Source organism: Macaca thibetana, chromosome 10 (assembly GCF_024542745.1).
Source record: "Macaca thibetana thibetana isolate TM-01 chromosome 10, ASM2454274v1, whole genome shotgun sequence".
In the NCBI taxonomy this organism is placed as follows: Eukaryota; Metazoa; Chordata; class Mammalia; order Primates; family Cercopithecidae; genus Macaca; species Macaca thibetana.
The window spans coordinates 53,587,481-53,609,708 of record NC_065587.1 but is presented as its reverse complement, the minus strand read 5'-3'; the positions used below and the strand labels follow the sequence as shown (position 1 = coordinate 53,609,708).

At 51.7% G+C, this 22,228-nt stretch overlaps 2 protein-coding genes across 7 annotated transcripts in view; both read right to left on the bottom strand.

Moving 5' to 3' along the window:
- Positions 1–306: 306 nt before the first annotated feature.
- SLC35C2 (solute carrier family 35 member C2) lies at positions 307–14,131 on the bottom strand. 4 transcript variants are annotated; one of them, XM_050806540.1, is made up of 10 exons: positions 14,089–14,131; positions 9,154–9,533; positions 8,392–8,542; positions 7,345–7,408; positions 6,390–6,462; positions 5,660–5,828; positions 5,469–5,552; positions 2,530–2,705; positions 1,333–1,462; positions 307–1,096 (listed from the first exon to the last, which is right to left on the bottom strand). In XM_050806540.1, the coding sequence occupies exons 2-10, from the start codon at positions 9,271–9,273 to the stop codon at positions 966–968; spliced, it is 1,098 nt and encodes a 365-aa protein (XP_050662497.1). In that variant the 5' UTR covers positions 9,274–9,533; positions 14,089–14,131; the 3' UTR covers positions 307–965. The 4 variants fall into 4 exon arrangements, with proteins under 4 accessions (XP_050662497.1, XP_050662496.1, XP_050662498.1 ...); XM_050806539.1 differs by having other exon boundaries at positions 9,154–9,530; XM_050806541.1 differs by having other exon boundaries at positions 5,660–5,765; positions 9,154–9,530.
- A 1,651-nt stretch (positions 14,132–15,782) lies between these two features.
- Positions 15,783–22,228, bottom strand: part of ELMO2 (engulfment and cell motility 2) — a 67,894-nt gene continuing 61,448 nt past the window's right edge. For all 3 annotated transcript variants that reach the window (XM_050806461.1, XM_050806460.1, XM_050806462.1), the window contains 6 exons: positions 21,344–21,507; positions 21,117–21,229; positions 20,884–20,991; positions 19,987–20,069; positions 18,478–18,555; positions 15,783–17,295 (listed from right to left, as the gene is read on the bottom strand). In XM_050806461.1, the coding sequence (XP_050662418.1) occupies positions 17,095–17,295; positions 18,478–18,555; positions 19,987–20,069; positions 20,884–20,991; positions 21,117–21,229; positions 21,344–21,507 (747 nt within the window). In that variant the 3' untranslated portion in view covers positions 15,783–17,094. The remainder of the gene's footprint in view (positions 17,296–18,477; positions 18,556–19,986; positions 20,070–20,883; positions 20,992–21,116; positions 21,230–21,343; positions 21,508–22,228) is intronic.

The following is a 22,228-nucleotide window of genomic DNA, read 5'->3' as shown; positions in this document are numbered from 1 at the left end:
CATGCAGAGGTACACAGGCCTGGATGTGAATCCCAGCCCAGCCACTTAGGCAGCTCTTTATCTTTTCCAGGCTTTAGTCTCTTAGTTGTTAAAAGGATTAAAAGAAACGCTTATATAGCATTTAATCTGTTACTAATAATGACTCAATCTTCAAAAGGACTCTCAGATAGGTATTATTATCCCCAGTTCACAGATTAAAAAACTACGGCACAGACACGTTAGGTCATTTGCTTAGGGTCACACAGCTAGTGGCAGCCAGGATTCAAACTAGGCTGTGAAAACATGTAAAGTCTCCAGAATGCAGTGCTCAGTAAATATTCATTTATTTCCCGCCAGCAGGTGCAGTGGGGCCCCATGCGGAGGGCACTGGTGTTCCAACATAAGCAAGAAACGAAGGAGGCCTGGCCTAAGACCAGTCATTTGAAGAAGGCCCCAGGCAGGGAAAGGAAAGGAGAGGCCAGGCCCACACTGTCCCTCCCTGCCCCATCTCCAGCAACACGAGGTGGCCAGTGGACCGTGAACCATTTATTTCCAAACTATAAAGAAACCTGCTCTCTGAGAAAAGATGCCACCCAGGTGATGAGGCTCCAGCCCCTCGAGATCCAAAACCCAGTCCAAACCCAGTCCCCTTAGAAAGCTGCGGTGCCTTGGAGATGAGTCTTGGCCGTCAGAGCCTGGGAAGTGGTTGGGAAGAACCAGCCCACTCCCCTCTCCTGCAGTGACTCCAACTCCAGCGCAGCTTGGGCCCAGCTCTGGCCAGGTCCCAGGCTGGCCTGGTGCTCGCCCCTTGTGTGACCAAGCTCTGAAGGGAGGGACAAGAGTCAGGAGTCCCTGGCTTGGCCCCACCACCTTTGACTCTCGTCCACAGCTCCCAGCTACCATGAAGAGCCCCGGGGGCTTGAGCACAGTGAGTACTGGCAGCAGGCTGGAGAGCGGCCTGCTTCTAAGCCATTTGCCTTGGCCGGTCACTGCTGCCCCTGGGCCACAAAGTACTCCTCCTCCTCATTGTCACCTTCCTCCCGCTGGCTGCTCCGGAGCAGCAGCTCCAGGTCCGGGCTGGAGCCCAGCCCCTTCAAGGCCTTGGGGCCACCATCACCTTGGGATAGAGAGAGATCACAGTTACAGGCCCAGTCGTTGTTTTCTTGGTTTGCTCTGATTTGCATGTGTGCTGAGTCACCCAGGCCCCACCCACCCACTCTGGAGATGACCCCGGTATCTTCCTAGAGAAGAGACGGCAGCAGAGCCACCGCGCACACTTCCTGCATCAGAATCACTAAGAGTCACAGGGAGAAGAACAGAAACCAGAGGCTTCTGGAAGGGGCTCCGGGTTACCTCTGGAATGCAAGGCTTTGAGGGCAACATGGAGGGATATTCCCGAGAGGCAGAGGGCAAAGCCTAGCCAGTTCAGGAGGCTGATCTGATCGCCCAGCAGATGAGCTGCCAACAGCAAAGTGCAGACTTCCTGGGGGCAGAGAAGCAGGAGGGAGTGTGATCAACAGGAGGATTTGGCCACTTGGCCAGGAGGGTGGAAGGTGGGGGTACTGGGTACACTCAGGTGGGTAGATCAAGATCTGTCTGAAATCCTGGGCCCAAGCAGGCAGAGAGGTCAGGGGACCCTGCCGGCTTGCGGCGCTGTCCCACCAGCCTCCCTCTGTGAGATGCAACAAAGGAGGTGCTTGTCACGGAATTCTGTCAGGAATAAAAGAGGCAAACCGGATCCCACGCTGGGGACCAGGGTGTCCAGATCGTGCTGTATCCACAAGGATAAAGGAGGCAGTTACAGAAGGGAGCCCTGAGCCTCTGCGTGAGAATGCTGCATTACCCTGGGCTGAAGACACACACTGGTCCCGGGGCTCTCTATAAACAGAGACTGCAAAAGGGACTGGCGAGGCCGTTCATCCAAGAACCACAGCCATGCCTCAGCATGCGGCTGGCTCCCAGAAGACACTCAGAGAGGCCTGCATTTCTGGGTTTAGGCAACACTGTTTCGGTATTGGTGTGTGCCTGGCCAAAGAGAAAAGTAAATGTGTGGGAGGGAGAGGCAGAAGTGAGAAGAGGTGTGAGAGGGAAGGACAGGCCTGCGAGGCGGAGGTACAGCGAGGTTGGCCACAGGGGTGCTTGCTGAGGGTCTCACTAGCCCTGGCTGCGGCCCTGGAGGACACCGCCAGTCAATCATGGAACTCTTTCCTGATGAGTCTGGATAGGAGCTGTTCAACCTGTGGCTCCAGGCCACTGCCCAATGCCAGAGTTGGCAGTCAAGGTAAAATGTGAATGCGCCCCAGGCCTAGGGGAGTCAGAGCTGGCTCTCCATCTGTGTCCCTGTCTGTGGGGTGCAGGTGATCACACCCTCTCAAAGGGCTGTGGTCAAGGCGGAAGGAGGGGCCAGCACAGCAGTCAGCAAAGTGCCTGGCACCTAATGGGGCACTTCCGTCTCTTCTCTGCAGGGCCCTGAGGTGCAGGAGCTGCTAGTGAGAAATCCCTGGGGGCTCCCCCTCTAAGACAGGAATGGCATCACCCCCGAGTCTGTACCTTAAAAATGCCAGCAATGGAGAGAGTGAGGCTGGAGGTTCTGGAGACCAGGAGGAACTCAGAGAAGCCCAAACCAAAGGCGAGAATCCCGCCAAGGAAGAGGCTCCCAAGTACCCGCAGGAGCAGCCCTGTGTCCTGGAAACGGAAGATTTTCTCAGATGTGGACAAATGGAGACCTGAAATCAATGGGGAGAGAGAGTGGGAGGCTGGGCCCTGGGCTGCCTCGGCCAGCCCAATGCCAACCACATGAGATCTTCCATTGTCATAGTGAGTCCTTACTGAGACCTGCTAACTGTCTGCAGCCCAGAGAAAAAGCATGGGAGGTATAAAGTGATCCCACACAGATGGCCTGAGACCTGGAGAAACCAGGGAAGCAGTGATGGCTGCCAGAGAGCCTGGGGGCAATAGAAGCCAGATCCTGGCAGGATGATGGGTTCCTAGTGGGATGACGAGGATCCTAGCGGGACGATGGGGATATTAGCGGGATGATGGGGATCCTAGCGGGATGATGGGATCCTAGCAGGATGACGGGATCCTAGCAGGATGATGGGATCCTAGCGGGATGACAGGATCCCAGCGGGATGATGCGGATCCCAGCAGGATGATGGGGATCCTAGCGGGATGATAGGATCCCAGCGAGATGATGGGATCTAGCGGGATGATGGAGATCCTAGCGGGATGATAGAGATCCTAGCGGGATGATAGGATCCCAGCGGGATGATGGGGATCCTAGCGGGATGATAGGATCCCAGCGGGATGATGGGATCTAGCAGGATGATGGAGATCCTAGCAGGATGATGGGATCCAAGCGGGATGATGGGGATCCTAACAGAATGACGGGGAGGGCTCGTCTGAGCCTCTGGGGTAAAGTAGAGGGGGTAGCACTGCATGGAAAGACGGACGGAAGTGCCCTCAGCCTTTGGACGGTATTCACTTACTGGTCTGGGGGAAGGGGCGCAAGGCTGCTGACTTCATGGGGTCTTTGGAGCTGTGGTAACCAATGGGCTAAAGAAGGGAGGGCAGCCACCAAGTGAGGAAGGACCAACAGTGCCCCAGCCCACTCACGGAGCTCCTTGGTCTACAATTCAGCCAGGTTACCTACAAACAGGGTCAAAATTCTATCCCTACAAACATTCATTTTAATCTAGGTCTTGCTAGTACAAAGCTGAGGAACCTGGGCTGAGATGTGTCCCCTTTCTGGACCTCAGTTTCTCTACTGATAAAATGAGAGGCCTGGGACCAGACTGGTATTTCTCCAACCTGCGGTGCCATTTGATGAACATTTCCCAAAAAGAAAATGCAAACACATATAGCCATGGCCCCTTGCTCCAGAAACACAGGCATGCACACCCCCTACCCCAAATTTGGCTTAGACTTTCGGAGTCGTCATGGTCCTTCCAACACTGTCCATCTGGGAGAATGACTCCCGGCGCCCCTCCCACAGGAAAGTCCTTGTGGTGTATTAGCACAGGGTGAAGGGGGGCCCAGAACTGGGCACAGGAGACACCTGTGGTAGCTGGAAGTTGGTCGAGTATTTTGAGATTTTTGGAGGGAAGCACCAAAGAAATGCTGAGTGACAGTCCCCCCCAGGCACAACAGCCTCACATTGTAGGACATCTTGTTTGGTGCTGGGCTCAGCAGTACTGCAAAGGCGTCGGCAAATTGAAGGGAATTCGGGGAAAAGCAACATAAGTAATGAAGGCGCTTGGGGGATTAATTTACCAGAAAAGATTAAAGGAGCTAAATCCATGCAGCTTTGCTAAGTGACGACTACCAGGGGCTTTCAGATGAGGTTTTGCAGAGATGGGGCATGGTGTAAACACCCGGGAGGGGAGACTGTGGCGTTTGATACGAGGGGGCATAATGAAGGAATGGGGAGAGATTTTAAAGAGGGAAAAAAATGAGGCCCTGAATAGAAGTTTCCTGGACAACGGGGCTTCAAAATAATTTTCTTAGGGAGGTTCAAGATGCTTCACCGCTTGAAACTTAAATGGATGTGGGACAGAATTTTCTGTAATGACCCTGAAGGTATTACAGAGGGGACTCTGGGAGGAAGGATAAACAGAAAGGGGACAAAGGCTAATCCCAAAACATCAAAGAAAGGAAGGTGGCGCCACACCTCCCAGCCTACACAACTCTCCAGGGCTCTCCTCTTTCTTGGACAACGACAGTGGAGGAACTGACCATGTCCCCAGGCTCCTGTGTGCTGGCTCCTGGCCTTCAGCCCCCAGCTCTGGAAGCCCACCCTCTGCCGATCCCGCACGGTCCACACTCCCTGAACACACATCCCAATGTTATATGCCTGGACATGGCTGAACCTCCTATTCCCACTTCCCAGATGCCTTGCTCCCTGCAGCCTGCCACAATCCCACTCACCCTCCAAAACCACGGCCAGGAAAGCCTTTCTGACTTGCTTGATTACTCCAGCATCTTGGAACAATCCCTGATTCCCCACTCCTTAGAGGCAGGATAGGGTGGTTAAGAGGAGGGCTGGAACACTTGGAGCCAGGCTGCTGGCTTCAAATTCTGGCTCATTTATGAGCTATGGGACCTTGGGCAAGTTATCTTTACTTCTCTGTGCCTCACTTTGTTCTACCTGCAAAATGGGGAATAATAGTACTGCCACACAGGGTTTTTGGAAGGATGAAATAAGTTCGCATGTTTAAAAAGATCAGAACAGCCCTGGTGCACTTTCAGGGCTCTGTACACACTTACTGTTGTTACTGTTCCCTGGATTTTATGTGCTTTCTCTGTAGCATTTATCATGCTGGACTCCAGCCATTTTGTTTACGTCTGACCGTCCCCCAAACCATGCGCTTCCGGGGAGGGACTGCATCTTTGATCTCAATAATCTCTGCAGCTCCCACTGTGCTGGGCTCAGGGCAGGGATCTGTGGTCTGCTGCACTAAGGTGCCCTCGAGAGGGAAGGCCCAACGTACCTTCAAATACAGCAAAGAGAGGGAAGAGCCCCAGGAACATGAGTGGCTGCAGGTGGAACATGGTGTCGATGGGATTCTGGAGGCCTGCAGGGCGGGGGACGGTTACCATCAGGTCTCGCCTGGCCCTGCCATGCCTCCGCCCTGCCTGTGCCGCGGTTCTTCTCTCTGGAGGGTGAGTGGCATGTGCTCACCAAGTTCAGCCTTCTGCAGGAGCATCTGGGTGAGGGTCCAGCGAATGCCACCGATGAATGAGGCCCCCAGCACCAAGGCAAAGCCCTCCACGTTGAACTGTGTGGACTTGTAGGTGAACATGAAGAGACCCCCGGCGATGAGGAGGACCACCAGGACCAGTGCCGCGCGCTGGTAGGATGGGGAGCAGTGGCAGCTAACTCGGGGGTCTTGAGGGTCAACGGTTCGTCACATTTGGAGCCTGGGGTCAGCAGCCATCTTGGCTGCCCCTGGGGCAGGAAATCCTCCCACCCTCCAGCTCTACCCCAGGGGGTCCTGGACAGTCCTTGCCCACTAATGTCAGCATGCAGGGCTGACGGTCAGCTGGTATGCCAACAGCCCTGCCTGCTCTGCCACACTGACGGCTGTCCTAGGCCCCCAAGAGGTCCCACCTCCCCCTCTGGGCCTAACACACACGGCTATTGCCTCTCACAGCAGGGAGCTTCCTAGACCAGGCTCTGCTGGGACCCGCATCCTGCAGTGCTTTCACCTTTGGTCATTACCCTGCCACACTGGTTTCTAAATACTCCGAATATTGCCCATGTCTAGGTCCCTTCTCAGAAAGGGATCTACTGCCACCTGGACTGGGCTTATCTCTTCTGTCACACAGCGGGACAAGTCACTGCTCGGACTCCTGCTTTATTCTTAGCATCTGTGGGGGCAGGAGGGACAAAAGAGACACTGGGCCCTCACCAGCTCCTCCAGCTTGAAGATCAGAGAGAAGATCAAGATGAAGAGGACAGCTGAGGATTTGGTCATTGTGTACCTGGAAGCAAAATTACCCACAATGCACTGATGGAGCCCAGGGCTCAGACCCATCACCAAGAAAGGAGCAGGAGCACAAATCACTGGGCAAAATGACCAAACAGAGCTGGGCTAAGTCATCTGAGCTGATAAGCGACCTTTAACCAGAAGGAATCTCTGACTAAGGGGCCTCTGGTTATCACCAGGGAAAAGAGGTTGCAGGTCTGACGCTGAGCTCCCTGAGTCCTGTTCTTTACCTGACCCTCAGCGGAGCAGGAGCGGGAAGGAAGGATGAGAAGTGGGAGGACGAGAAGTGGGAGGACGAGAAGTGGGAGGACGAGGAGTGGGAGGACGAGGAGTGGGAGGACGAGGAGTGGGAGGACGAGGAGTGGGAGGACGAGGAGTGGGAGGACGAGGAGTGGGAGGACGAGAGGTGGGAGGATGAGAAGTGGGAGGATGAGGAGTGGGAGGATGAGGAGTGGGAGGATGACGAGGCAGGAACTGTGCTCTCTGAAGCGAAACATCAGAGGGAAGAAGAAACTCTTGTGCAGTCCCCAAGCCACACAGGGCTCTGCTGCGACTACGTGTACCACCCGCCAGTGGCTGCCTGTCTATGGCCCTGTGGCCTGCCCTCCCCTACTCTGATGATGGGGTTCTGGGTGAGCTCCCTGGCTTCCCCATGCTGCCTGGTAGGTGGGCACAGCATCCCCTCTGCGCTGGGCTTACAGAAGAGGCTGGTGAATTCCCGGAGAGCTGCTGGGTGCCAGAGAGAGGCTGAGAGAGCAAGAGCTGGTCCCAGAGAGTAATGGAGTGGCTGGCCTGGCAGCCGGGTGTGCAGACAGCCCGCTGGACAGACAGAGAGCTTGAGCCTGAAGGGAGGCAGCAGAGCATGGCCGGTACTCACAGAGAGACGGTGACATAGAGGAAGCTCCAGTTGGACAAGCCCACGTCAAGCGCCGTGGCCAGAGCTGTGGAGACAAAGGCACCCACAGGACGGTGTGGGAGGTCCACACTCTGCTGGGGTGGGCTGGCACCCTGAGGCACCTGAGTGTCCCCCACTTCTGAACCATCCCGGGGCCTCCTCTGGGGCCCTCAGGCCTTTTTTTCCACCAGCAACTAAAGGGCTAATACTCAGCCCCAAAGCGGTGGGGGGCTGCTCTAGCACTAGGGCTGGGCCCATTCCAACTGGCTGGGCCAGCGTGGTTTGTACAAACACTCCCGCTGGCCCGAGCAGAGGTATTAACCCGATCTGGTTGATCCCTTACTGGAAACCCTTTTTTCCTCAGGATGGAACACCAACTCCTCCAAGGGGAACCCGGCCTCCAGGATGTGAGCCCCACCCACCCTCTCAGTTCTCATTTCTCCCACTTCCTCTGACCAGCACCGGGTTCTCAGCATCCTGAAACACTTTGAGTTCCCTTCCAGACTCCACAGCTGGCACTAAATCTCCCTCTGGCCACAAGGGCCCCTCCTCCCAGGGCCAATCAGTCCCATGCATCCTTCAGCCCTCGGCCTACTCAGCACCTGGCCTAGGAAATCTTCCTCCACCAGCCATGGGCCCCGGCCTTGGGTCGGTCCCCCTCCCTGGGCTCCGTAGTGCCCTCCATGTCCATGTCACAGCCCTGCGAGGGCAGGGACCCTAACTGCTCACCACTCATCTCCAGGCCCGAGACCACACTCCAGGCTTGGTGTCTGCTGCCAGGTGAGGGAGCTGTGGGGCCGTGGGTGCAGCAGGGGTTTTGTGGGTGTGTGGTGGGGCAGTGGGAAGGCACGCAGTGTGCAAGAGGCAGCAGCGTGGGTGGAGGGAGGCCAGGTCAAGAGGGCAGAGGAGGAACAGTGCAGGAAGAGGGGACGGACTCGGCTTCCAGACACGCGGGTGTCTCTCTTGTTCTCATCCTATGGTTCCCCAGCCCCTCTTCCTGCCCCGCCCTCACCGAGGTACCCCACCTACCTGTGGGAGCCACTCTTCTGAGGTAGTCGGCCCAGCTCAGCACCACACGGGCCCTGTGGCTGGAGCACTGAACCAGCGCCCTGGACAGGGCGGAGAAGAGGAAGATCACGGCCAGGTGCAGCATCGTCATGAAGAGGGGGAAATGGAAGCTCTGTACGGAGCCCAAAGCAGACACCCCGGCTCGGTTTAGACAGCCTGCCCCCCAACAGCTCCCTCTTCCTCTTCGCCCCTCTGCGGGAGTGGGGTTCATTTGGTGGTTCATGAGGACCTTGCTATGTGTGAAGGGCCCTTAGGTACAGTATCATCGCTTGGAATGACAGACTCCTAGGTCACAAAGACAAGTGGCAGCCAAGGGGCTCAATTCTAGCCTGGTGCTGTCTCCACCAGTTCAACACACCTGTGAGCTACCTGCCCAGCCCTCCTCACAGCCCATTCTCAGGTGAGAGCCACTGCAGCCCACTACGTTGTATCACTTATTAAAATATTGAATTACTTCTCTACTGGGGTAAACAGTTGCTGCTTGAGCCCGTTTCCCCAGCTCATCCCTTCACACCTCCCACTCTCCTTGGTTTCCCTGGATCCAAACATTGAAGGGGAACCCCGGCATGGCGGGCTTGGAGGGCCCTGTTCCAGCCCAGCTGTAACTGGCTTCCAGTTAGACTGGCTGAAGCTTGTGCCTTCCTGTTAAACGTGAAGGGCACTATAGCCACGGCTCCAGCCACCTTCATCCCAGCGCCCTGCCCCAGCAAGGCCTCCCGGTACCTTTGTCAGCCATTTGTTGTAGAAGGTGATGCCGATGGAGAAGCAGTAGTAGAGAAGCACCAGCCCCAGCGTCAATACCGCCTTCCACACAAAGGCCACATCGAGGGCCCACCTCCCCATTCGTGGCAGCTGCAGCACCCGAGCTCCTGAGTCAGCGGGGGCAGGCACCTTTCTTGAAGACAATGTGCGGGAAGAGCCGGTGCAGCTGGACCACAGCTTTCACCAAGAACGTCTCCTGGCTGGAGGAGCTTTCTGCAGCTCCATGATTTGGAACCATCAGCGGAGCCCCAGGCAGAGTCCTCACCTAAGGGGCTGGTGGCTGGTGCTGGCCCTTCCCATGGTTAACTGGATGCAACGCTCACAGGTCCCGAGGTCTGCTGCTGGGGAAAAAGGGCAGCTTTGGAGCCTTGGGCAGAGACTGCGCTTCTCGTAGCCATGGGTGCCTCTGAAGGCTGCGTGACTCAGGGCTCCGGAGGGGCTGCCCACAATGGCACAAGGCACTCCCAGAGACCCATGTCATGTCTGCTCTCTTGTCACCTCAAGTAAATCTCCATGAACTGCCACCAAAGTGACCTTTTAAAACACAAATCTGATCATGTCGGGCCACTGCTTAAAACCCTTCAGCAGTTTCCAGTGCTTTTCTCATAAAGACCAGGACCCTTCTTTGGGCTCCCATGGCCTGATTTGGCCCTGCTGGTCTTCCCAGTCTCAGCCACAGGCTCTCCAGGACCTGGCCCCACTGGGTGCCTTTCAGCTTCTCAAACACACCAGCTTTCTTCCCGTTGTCCAAAGGAACTGAACGAACACTGCACCCACCCTTCAGTCCTTCATCCATCCTACCTATCTTCAGCTCAGAGGTCACTTCTTCAGGGACCCTCCCCTCATCCCCTTCATCAGTCCCCTGAGATACAGGTGGCTTTCACGGCTCTCCTCCTCCTCCTTCATAGCACTTGTGCAGGGTGTGATTTGAGTAATGTCTGTGTCCACTGAGAGACTACGAGAGGCACAAAGATAGGGAACAGTGTGTCCACACTGGCCTTATGCACACCTGGCATACTTTAAGTTCTCCGTTTGGTTTGATGACTGACAGACAGCAGGCATGCGATTTTCAGGGGACTGGTCTGGTCTTTAGGGGTTAAAAGTGGAGAAGGAAACCACTCTAACAGTTGGAACACTCTAAGACCAGGCTCTAACCACTACTGCCTGGAAGCGGTGCCTGCCTTACAGTCTTGCCAAATGAAACCACTCCCAGCCTCCCTGTCAATCCAGCCAACCCGGATGACTGCCCGGAGCATGCCAGGTAGACCTGTCTGTGCCTGGAGGAGCCTCAGGTCCAGCGTTATGTGATACCTGCTGCTTCATCTGTGTGCCCCCAACCACAGCTCCTCCTCTGAGACATTCCCATCCTATTGAAACGCCACCTTCTTGAAGCCTTCCTAGGCTTCAAGATCAGAAACACTCTCCATCTCCCACCCCACCATTTCCGAAGGGAGCCATTACATTCTGTTCTGCACTCTGGAACCCATGTTACTATTTCCCCTCTCCGGGGCAAACAGGGAGCTGGCTGTGTCCAAATGAATCTCCAGGGCTACAGTTGTCTTCAGAGTAGCTTTGGAAACCTGTGGTGGTATTTTGGGGATATGCTCCTGGCATTCAGTGAGCAGGGATAAAGAAGGGGCAGTCCACATAGCCAATTACTGCTCTGCATCCCGCATGACTTTCACATTCATATAGGTGAAAGATTAGCTTATAATCAGCTGAACCTAGAAAGTAACTGTTTACATGTAAACACAGGGCAGTGTTTCCATGGTTCTGCTGTGAACTAACATTTGCAAGAATACGATGCCTATGTACAATGAAGGGAGACTGAAAATGGTCAAAACTGGTCTCAAAATGGCACCAAAGTTCCCATTCTGGAAAAACCACATCATCTACGGCAATGGCACTAGTGGTTTTTGAGTTGTGACACAACACGACTGTGTCAGTCTGCGCCTGTGGGAATCACACTCCTAGAGCGTCCACACAGAAGGGACAGCCGTCACTGCGACTTCCAGCATTGTTGTGCCCAGGAACTTACATACTGAAACTTACTTTGTTTTACTATTAATTACTTTCCTTTTTCATAGGCCTTTGTTGATTTATTTTTATTTTATTTTACTATTTTTTTTCTTTGAGACGAAGTTTTGCTCTTGAAGCCCAGGCTGGAGTGCAATGGTGCAATCTCGGCTCACTGCAATCTCCGCCTCCCAGGTTCAAGACATTCTCCTGCCTCAGGCTCCCAAGCAGCTGGGATTACAGGCATGCGCCACCACGCCCAGCTAATTTTTTATATTTTTAGTAGAGACGGGGTTTCTCCATGTTGGTCAGGCTGGTCTCGAACTCCCAACCTCAGGAGATCCGCCCACCTTGGCCTCCCAAAGTGCTGGGATTACAGGCGTGAGCCACCATGCCCGGTCGCATTGTTGATTTTTCAAAAATTATGTGTAGGCTGTTTTTATTAATCATATGTTTCATTTTAGGGTAATAAAAGGGACTGTTACAAAATATTTGTAATAAAAAAGAGGTTCAATGCTGACTTTCCTTCACAGACCTGGCCCAGGTCCCTTGCCTCCAAGAAGCCCCTATGGCTACCCCGCCTACAAGAAGCACGTCTCAAAGTTAACTCATTTTCTTATTGGGATTCAGAAGGTCACCTGTGCACAGACACAAAGCCAAATCTCAGCTAGAAGGGTCCTTGGAGATCATCTAGGCACTTAATGGGCATTTATTAAGCGCTCCTGTAGGCCTACCACTGGAGACACAGACATGAAACTGAAGGTCCCCACCCTTATTTTATAAGGGAAACAAGATTTAAAGGAGTAAATCCTCTTTTTGAAATCTCATTTGCTCAGGAAACAAAGTCCATATTCTGCCCCACTTTCCACAGAGAGCAGCTTAGCTGGAGGCAGCAGTCACATCAAGGTAAGGCTGGTTGGTGCATCACTGTCGCACCTGCTTCCCTCAATCTTCCTAACTGTAACTTGGGCAGCATGGTTTAGCGCTTAAGAGTGTGGGCTTTGGAGTTAGAGACTGATAATCAAATCCTGGTGTCCCTGTGACCCTAAGTTACTTGACCACTGGACTCAGTTTTTCCAACTGTAAAGTGGCATCAGGTACAGCATTAAATGCTGGCTCATGATAGAGGCTTACTCCCCTCCTGGTCCCCTTAAGAGTGAAACTTCCCCAGAAGGCCTCGCACTGCCAGCCCCACTCATGCACTCCCTGCCCTCACTTCAGCCCATCTCTACTGCTCCACTGAGTCACCACACCCTCCTCTCTGCTGCCCCTTCAAAGGCGTAGTCTCTATTCTTTTTTTTTTTTGAGATGGAGTTTCATTCTTTGTTGCCCAGGCTGGAGTGCAATGGCACGATCTCAGCTCACCACAACCTCCACCTCCCAGGTTCAAGTGATTCACCTGCCTCAGTCTCCTGAGTAGCTGGGATTACAGGCATGTGCCACCACGCCCGGCTAATTTTGTATTTTTAGTTGGAGACGGGGTTTCTCCCTGTTGGTCAGGCTGGTCTTGAACTCCCGACCTCAGGTGATCCACTCACCTTGGCCTCCCAAAGTGCTGCAATTACAAGCGTGAGCCACCTCGCCCACCGGCTTAGTCTCTATTCTTATCTTACACAATGGATCACTTCCTTCTCCTAGAAAAAATCTTCTCTTAGGTGCTACGATACCACACTCTCCTGGTTTTTCTTCTGCTTTTCTGGACTCTTTCTTGGCCTTTTTTGCTGGCACCTTCTTGTCAACTCAATCTATAAAAATTGGGTGCCTAAAGCTTGGAACCTGGCTTCTCTTCTCTCTTAAATCTTACCCTATATAATCTTATCCTACCCAATCCACTTGCCAATGATTTCTAAATTCTTTACATCAGCCCTGACCTTTTCTGCATCAGACTAGTATTATCTAACTGCCTATTTGGTAGCTGCACTCCAAATATCTAAAACTTAAGATGCCCTAAGAAGATTTCATAATTATTTCTCATGCTCCCAATCTATCCCAGAGTCATTTAGTAAATGCCAGCATAATACACTCGGTTACTTAAGCCAAAACCAAAAATCTATGATGAAATCATCTTTGGCCACTTATTTCCGTCATTTCTCAAATCCTGCCCTGTCAGTTCCACCTTCAATACACTTCTTGACCCCTCTACTTCTCTTCCTCTCCATTCCCACTACCACAGTCTGCTGACTGCCACTCGTCTAGCTGGTCTCCCTGTTTCCACTTTCGCCTCTAAGGCCTGGAAACTATAAAGCAGCCAGAGAGATGGCCTAAGCACACAGAATAGACCATGCCCTAAGGCTAAGCCCAGCTCCTCAGCCTGGTCCACAAGGAAGGCCTCTGCAACCTCATTCTTCTGCCACTGGCCCCAGCACCCGCCACAGCGGTCCCCTGCCACGTGTCAAACACATCAAGCCTGCGTATTTCTTTACTTGCTGTTCTTTATGTCTTCAGTACACTTCCGCAGACCTCCGCTGGGCTGAATACTTTCCCCAATGCCCCACCCCTCCCAATCCTCGTGGCACTTCCCACCTCTGACGTTTCCTTGTTTGCTCACGTGTTTACTGCCCGCCCCAATCCCACCGCGGGAAGCAGCCTCTCAGAAGGCAGAGCCGTGTCCGATTCCGGCCTGGGTCCCGCACCCCAGCACGTCGCACGTGCTCAAGAAATACCAGATGAGCCGGCGTCGGGCAGAAGCACGGCAGGAGAGCGCTTGGAGACCCCTGCCGCCTCCACAGACGGCGAAACTAAGGCCCGGGGAGGGGCAGGGGCGTGGCGTGCCCCATGCCAACCCGCGCAGAGCCCGGGCGGGGAGCCCGCTTCCCGTCTCCAGCCCCGGCCCCCCAGCCCCTGGGAGTGCGCCGGGAGGCCTGCCGCGCACACACTCACCTCGGCCTGGTGAGCTCCCGGCCGGAATCTTCCCACCGGAAGTGCGAGGCCGGATGCCACCGCCGAACCGCGGCAGGGGCGGTAACTTCCGCCGGAAGCTACCCAGGGGCTGGGCGGAGCCGGGGCGAAAAGGCAGCACGGGGGCGGGGCAGGGCAGCACAGGGGCGGGGCGTCTGCTGTGGTCCGGTTCTGAGGTGGTCGGGTCCTTCTGGGGTACAGCGCAGTTTTGTCCTCCGCGGAGTCTCTCAGGCTCAGAGCACAGCAGTGTGATTGCGTCTCTCCTGCGCTCAATCAGGGGCTTGCTTTGGAACCCTGGTACCTGCTAGTGTTCTGCATACAGTGGGCATCCAAAAAATGGTCACTTGTTTACTTTTACTGAACAAATTGTTTTTCTTATGTCCAGTTTAGTGCTAGGCAACCATGGAATGAACCACGAAGATAAGTATCTCATGGGCTTTTTCTTCTGGGAGCTCAGGCCGGCTGGGGCCGTTACAACTTAAAACTTAGGCGATCCAGAAGTAATACGAAACATTTGTGAAATATTTTCTGTATGAAACTTTCTAAGAATTATCTCAACTTCAATAGGTTGAGTAGGGGGAGAGCATCCCAGAAAGAGGAAATGGCAGAATCCTAAAAGAGGGTGAGAAGCCTCCAGCCGTGCCTGGGGCTCAGGTTGTTTATAACTGTGGTGGTTAAAGTAGTCAAGAGGCAGGTTGCAGTGGCCCCAAAATGCCAGCCTAGGGCGTTCATATTTTCTTCATCTTGCGGGATGGATTAAAAGGGCAGCATTTGCAGTCAAGGAGAACATTGGGCCAGGGCAAGCTAGGGTTGCACATTTAGACCCAGTTTTGTGCCTTTTGCCCTCCTCTAGCCGCCTCCTGGGCTCTCCGGCAGTAAGACCAGCTGCAAACATGGCTCCTTACAAGTGACTCAGCTGGGATCCCTGGCCTCTCTGAACAGAAGGCTCAAGGCCAGAGTGTAAGTGTTTTGTGCAAACTGCTGCTGTCACCGCCGCCAGCTGGCATCATGCAGGCATAGTTCATTCAGTGCTTACCAAGCACCTACAATGGTACCCATCACTGCCCAAGGTCTTGGCTTTATTCAGTCCTCAAGGCTTGTATTGCATACACTTTCTATGCCTTTTGAAATAGCTTGTCCTCACACCCTTCTCTCTTAGGGGCAAGAGAAAGTATCCATTTTCATCACCACCCTCATTCAAGTCTCCCAGCTACCAAGGCCAAGGTTTGCAGCAACAGCCTAAAACACCAGCTGGAAGGCTGGGCACTAAGCACAGGCAACAGGGTAAAGAGCATGTCTTCTTTGTAAGGCACAAGTACTCGAGCTGTTCCCTGGCTGTGTCCCTGGCAGGGAGAAGAGGGAGGATGTGTTCATGGGGGTGTACAGTATGCCTTACCCTGCTGTACCCGGCAGGGTTGAGCAGAAAACGCTTTGTCCCAGTGCAGCAATCTGTGAACACTGTTAACCAGCAGGTGTGTGTCTGTGTGTGTGTGTGTGTGTGTGTGTATGTGTGGGAGGAGCGAATGATAAGAAGGAAGGGACTCTTGAAAGGTGACTAAGGGCTCCAGCTGGAGCTCTCCAGAGTCTCCCGGACACACTGAGATCAAGTCTTGTCAAGGTGAAATCTTCACCATTGGGCAGGGGCAAGTACAAACAGCTGTTAACAGGAACCACAGTTTGTACATGAAAGAGTATTTATTGAAAACATGGTTACTGACAGGAAGCTCCTGGCTGCTCTCTGGTTACAATCTTGGCTCACAACTGGAAGCATTACATACTTTTTACTTCCCCTCAATTTTATTTTTCCCCAAGGTTCCATCCTAAGATAGGTAGATCTTATATAAATATATATACATGTCTGTATAAGTATGGCCTATAGTAATGAAAATATATAGTACACTCTTCATTGGGTAGTACCTACCATGCCAGGCCACCAATACTGAATGCCAATGTGCTAACGTATGTCCAGGGAGAGAGGCTGTGTGTGTGGTTTACAAGTGCTTCAGCACCAGGGAAGCCCCACTGGCACAGGTGTGGCCTCAGCTGGCCTCAGCCAGCTCCCTGAAATCATGGCCAATGGCAGAAACCATAGCGCTAAGAAGGAAAGGCAAACTTCCTGGGGTCTGGAAGGCCAAAGGAAAGCAAACTGGAGGGGGCTACAATTCAGGTTAGGTGGGAGATTTCTCTCTGAGGAAGGAAAAGGTATTAATGTGGGGGGAGAGGGGTAGAATCTAGTGACCTAACCACAGTCTAGGCCCAGGCCTCAGCTGGGTTTTCCCTGCAGCGTTCCTGGAGACTTAAGAGGGCAGGACTTGGCCTGGAGGTCTTTGACTTGCCAGGATGAGACTGAGCGCTTGTAGGGAAAAATTTCCATCTGCTCTGATATCTGTGTGGGCCATAGAGATCTGGTGGCTCTAAAGACCAGAGATGTTAGAGCCAACCTCAGAAGCAGCAACATCTTGGCACCATATGAAGCTGGAGTGAGCCCTCATCAAAAAAGACAAAAGCAAAGGCCCCAGGCCTGTACTCAGATTTGAGATACAGGCAGTCACTCCAAGGCTCTCAACACACCCAGCATACCTGTCCTCTGCAGGCAGCCTTTCTTGGGCCAGCTCTTGCTTACGTGGGGATTCAGCTGATCAGAGAGCAGGTTCAGGAGGAAAAGGTGAGTGGCTGTTGTTAAATCCATTTCAAGAAGCAATTTCTTGGACTGGAAGGCAAGGGCATCTGCTGTTTGTTCCTCGTGGCCCAATCTCAGGCTTCATGGTGATGGAGTGGGCAGAGCACCCTGCCTTCATGACTCTTAGTAGACAGGGACCAAGAGGAAACTCTGGGTGGTCCGAGGTGGGTTTGAGAAATGGCTGGCATTTACTGGCCACCAAAATCACTACAGATTCTGTACAAGCAAAAGACAAGGCACCAGACTTTAAGCGTTTCTCCTGGGCCCAAAATCCCTTCTCCTGGGTACCGTCGTTTCTGGCTCCAGGCTCAGCCATAGTGATAGACAAAGTCATAGCTGCTGGGCTCCTTGGGGATGGGGGGTGGGGCTTCGGGAATCTGGATGTTCTCCAGGTCCAGGAGCCGCAGCTTCATCTCCATGCTCAGCAGGGTGTCCAGGTCACTCTTGGTCAGCTCGCTGGACATGTCCTTCCCCAGAAGGGCACTGAGGCCATCAATCCAGATGCAGTACTGTGGGGAGCAAGTTGCAAAATGTCACATCGTGACCCCTGGTCAGCAGGAGATCCTGCCAAGGTCTCTATTCTGATGGGGCTCACAACAGTTCCTTTTGGAACTAATCAGTATAGGCAAAACTGATTTGGAATGATAGCAAAGATAAATTGGGAGGTGATCCTTCACTTTCTCAAGATATCTGGTTTTTATAAGGGGTTTTATATTACAACTCCTTAAAATAATATGAAATAGAACCTAAAAATGCAATGAATGAATACAGCAAAATGAGATCTGAGTACTGGGGCATCATCTACCTGAAGTTACCCCAAAATCAGAAGCGAGAGAAGGGAAATATGTATTAGGTGAAAAGAAGCAAGACACAAACAGGAGTCATTGCAGGTCCCCTGCCACCAAAAAAAAAGTAAATTAAAATCAATCAAGTCAATACATATTAAAGAGTAAATACTAAAGAAATGGAACTGGTGGGTCTCATGCTAAGAGGGGGTAACCAGGAAGCCTTCTGATCCCACTGCTCCCTAACTCTTTCTGCTTCCTCTGCTGCCATTTTCCTTTTTCCACATCGTTGCTTGCCTGGTTCCCCACTTGCTTGTTCTTCATTTCCTCCCAATAAAATTCCACTAGCAGCAGCTCAGGCCCTGCCCAAGTGTCTCCTCTTTCATAAGCCCTACTTCTAGTTCCCAGTGATGGCTCTCAGAGCTCACCAGGCACTAGGGTCTCAAATGCAATCACTCATTTAATATCTAGTATCTTCCAGTGCTGGAGATGGAACTACAGGGCCCTTGTCAGAAGGACCAGTTCCATCTGGCTTCAAAGTCCACACTGGATCCACTACAACATGTGACCAGAAGCCCCTGGGAGGAAGGATCTGTCAAGTTCTCTTGGGTAGTTGACCACAGAGAAACTGAAAAGGGGAGAATTTTCCTAGTCCCAAGTAAATGAGTCATTCCTAGTTGACCTTGTCTTTGTAATGACAACCTACGGCTGCTGCTGAAGAGTAATGTGGACAGCCCAGCTCATGGATAAACAATCCAGAGTGTGACAGATCCTTGGCATTCTACAGCTTTCATGATACACTGCAGCCACCCACCGCAGGGGACGTTCCTGATCTGTTCATTCCTGGCACCAATGAAAGAGTTACAGAAATGGCTCTGTTGTCCAAGGTAGCACCACACTGCTCACCTCATATTTATTAGGTGCAATGAAGTTTAAGGTCTCATCAGGGTCATACAGGATGGAGAAGGCCAATTCCAACACCTCCTGAAGGAGAAACGGTTTAAATTAGAGTGATGGAACAGCCTGGGGTCTGCACATCAAGATCTGGGCCAAAGTCCTAGTGACTCGGCATCATCACCAAACATGCTGATTCAAATGAATGTCATCAATGCTCCTAGGCAGCCACAAGTGTGGCTGGAGATTAGGCCCAGCATAAATCAACCTTAACTTACCCACTCCCTGCCCAAGTCACATCAAAGATGTTGTGATATTTTTAAGATTGGAAAAAAGTCATTTTCAACACTCAGAACCCTGGAAGGTCACAATCCATGACTGTAAGTTATCCTAAAAGTTTTTAATTACCAAGATGACTAACAACTTCTATCATGATGTATTTGGCATAGGAATATCTTAACAATTAAAAAACAAAACAAAACATACACACACATGGTAAACTGGTCACTGTTGCATGATACCAGGGAACTAACTCATTATTTTGAAAGTAAGTACATAAAAGAAGAATCAGCATTTATTCTCATTTTCTACATAAACTGTACCACTGGGAAACCAATAGTAGATAAGGGAAAGTTTCGTGGTTCAGCTCATAAATGAAAAGCAATGACTGCATCAAAATATCATGAGTTTGCAAACCTTAGTTGACTAATGGAATGAGGCACTGAGCTTCAACAGTCTGCTAATATCACAAAAGGAGAGACCACCAGACATTATGTGCCTCTTGATAGAACATAATACCACTGATGACATTGGCCAGAAAAAAAGTTAAACCTGAACTGGATCAAACCTCTAGATCCCTCTGCCGATTTACAGATCTGGGACAGAGGAACAAGTTAAACTGTACCATGGGGAAACAATCAGCAAAATTCAGATGCTAGGAAACTACCAAACAAGCAATCTGATTCTTCAACTAATAAACTGCAAAGGAAAAGATGGTGGGGGGCGGGGGGAACTTAGGAATTAAGAAACTTAAAAGACCAGTCTTAGATTCTGGTTTAAACAAGATGGGTGTGTGTGTGTGTGTATGCATATAAACATTTATATATCTGTAGAGAAATTACGACATTTATGAGACAACTGGTAGAAAGTCAACATCAGTGGAGTATTTGATCTGAAATAACTACTTTCATTTCCTGTTACGTGTGCTAATGGACTGGTGGTAATGTTATATACTATATGATGTACACTAAATATTTACAGATGAAACAGTGTGATACTTGGGACTTTCTTCAAAGTGATAAAGGAGAGAAACAAGTGGATGGGCAGAATTGGCCATGGTTGCTGAGTCTGGGTGATGCATATACAGAGGTTCCATCTATTTTTGTGTATGTTCAAAATTCTTAATAAAACATTCAGGAATAGAGAGGGGAAGACGGTAAGAATGCACCTGGAAATAAACACCACCAATGGCACTCTCCAAGTATCATTGGGCTAGCTACTCAAACTGGCCTCTCCACTCACCTTGTTCTGTTTCAGAGCACTTTTCTCTTTCATGTGGGGACAATCTTTCCCAGTGACAATGGCCTTAATGTCTGCAACAGGAACTGATAAATGATGGGAATTAGTCTCTGGAAGTTCATGCTGCAAGCTGGTCAATGCCTGCATCAGTGCTGGAACGGAGGTACTGGGGCAGATGCACAGGAAGCCTCAGCCCCAAACTCCAAGGGCTGCTGTATGAGCTTAGTGAGGGTGGTGGGGAGGGTGGCCTTGTACCGTTCCCTCCTTCTTGTAGACCATGGCCCAGTGAGGCTGTGTCAAAGCTAACTGAGGTTCACTTCAGGGCTCTTAGATTTATATCCCCAAGGAATGGGACCTTGGTGACTCCCCTCTCCTCCCCTTCACAATAATGGCAGTGATGATGCTATCATCGCCAACAGCAGTGGCAGCTGCTAACAGTTATGCTGACTACCGGCCAACCACTCTTCTAAGTGCTTTGCATACATTACTCATGCAGTCCTCTTAGGAGGAAAGTGTGGCTATTATTCCCACTTTACAGGAGAAGAAACCAAGGCACAGGGGAGAACTAACTTGCAATTAATTATGATTCAAGTTAATTAGGAGCAAAGCCAGGATTTGAATGTGGGCAGTCTGGCTTCATAGCTTCTCCTCTTAACTGCTGCCTTTCTACTTAGTCATGTACCACCCTTTACACAACACATTCACACCTGAGAACTCATTATTTCTCCAAACCACCCCACCGAGTAGGCCAGGTAGAGGCGATCACTGACAGATAAGGAAACAGGTCCAGAAAGGTGACAGGTACAAGCCCAGATGATCAGCTAGAAACAGCCCGGACTAGAACTCCTGTCTCCTGACAAGTCCAGTGACCATGACACATCAACAGAGAAGTGAACCTACTTTTCTCTTGCAGGGATTCGAATGTCACCTCCCCTTGTGGGTTGTCATCCAAGTCACCATAGTGAAGGACCTTGTGGTTCAGTGCCAACCGGCAGTACCAGAACCGTTCTGGAACACAAGGGAAACCAAACAGGTGAGCAAGGGAAACGACAGTACTGGGAAAGGCCTGGGCACAAAAGGGGCCATCCAGGCAGGCTCTTTCTGGCAGCAAGGATTGCCCTGTCTCCTCTCACCTTGCCTTCGGCGGTTCCCAATCTTTCGGAAGCTGCTGCCCTCACAGAGCCGGTTCAGGCGCTGTTGCTTGATCAGCTCAAGGATCTCGGGCTGGATCTTCTCCCTCAGCTCCCTGGGGCAGACACACACTGGAGTGAGCGGAAGGTCATGGGGACAGTGGAGCTCTGGAAGGAAAGCAGAGCTGGCAGCCACCTCCCCCGCCAGCCTCCCCTGAAATGGAGCTTACACAATTGGTGGGGACTGGAAGTCATCCTGACTCATCCTCTCAGACTGGCGCAGTCGTAGAATCTCAGAGTAACTCAGGCTACGCAGTTTGCTCTTGAACTGATCCAAAGAGTTGGGTTTGGATGGCAAAGCTCGAGTGATTTGCTCTCGGACGACTTGCATAACCTAAGAGAAGAAGAACCCAGCCAACTCACACCATTATTCTTGAGAAATGGACAGGCCTATTATGGAGCACCAAGGCTCTTTCCTACCCCAGAGTCTTGAGCAGGGCAGGCACTACAGACATCTGCTGGGTGAAATAGGTATACCTTCATCTGAGAATGAATAACCATCTAAGGTTATTCAGGTCACATGACTGACACCGATAGATGCTTTATTTCCCATATATTTCAATTGGTCAATGGTGTGGGGAAATGAGCATGGATTTTTGTAGTCAGAAAGAAATGGGTTCGCATCTTGACTCTGTCCCTTCAGCAAGTCACTTAACATCCTTAAGTGTGATCTACTCATCTCTAAACCAAGAGAAAGGAAGACACATCTCCTGATAGGTGTTGTCATAAAGAATATGAGATACCAGCTGGTTGCAGTAGCTCATGCCTATAGTCCCAGCACTTTGGGAGGCAGAGGCAGGCAGATCACCTGAGGTCAGGAGTTTGCGACCAGCCTGGCCAACATGTTGAAACCCCGTCTCTACTAAAAATACAAAAATTAGCCAAGTGTGGTGGCTCATGCCTGTAGTCCCAGCTACTCAGGAGGCTGAGGTAGGAGGATCACTTGAACCTTGGAGGTGGAGATTGCAGTGAGCCGAGAGAGTGCCACTGCACTCCAGCCTGGGTGACGAGTGAAACTAGGTCTTGGGAGAAAAAAAAAAAGAATATGAAACACC

What these genes read in the sequence shown, in the direction of transcription:
- SLC35C2 (XM_050806540.1), bottom strand. Translation starts at nt 9,273, where the DNA reads ATGGGGAGGTGGGCCCTCGATGTGGCCTTTGTGTGGAAGGCGGTATTG. An exon ending in CAGAAGAGTGGCTCCCACAG is followed by an intron (nt 7,409 to 8,391) that starts GTAGGTGGGGTA and finishes TTGTCTCCACAG; the next exon opens with CTCTGGCCACGGCGCTTGAC. An exon ending in CTCTATGTCACCGTCTCTCT is followed by an intron (nt 6,463 to 7,344) that starts GTGAGTACCGGC and finishes TTTTGCTTCCAG; the next exon opens with GTACACAATGACCAAATCCT.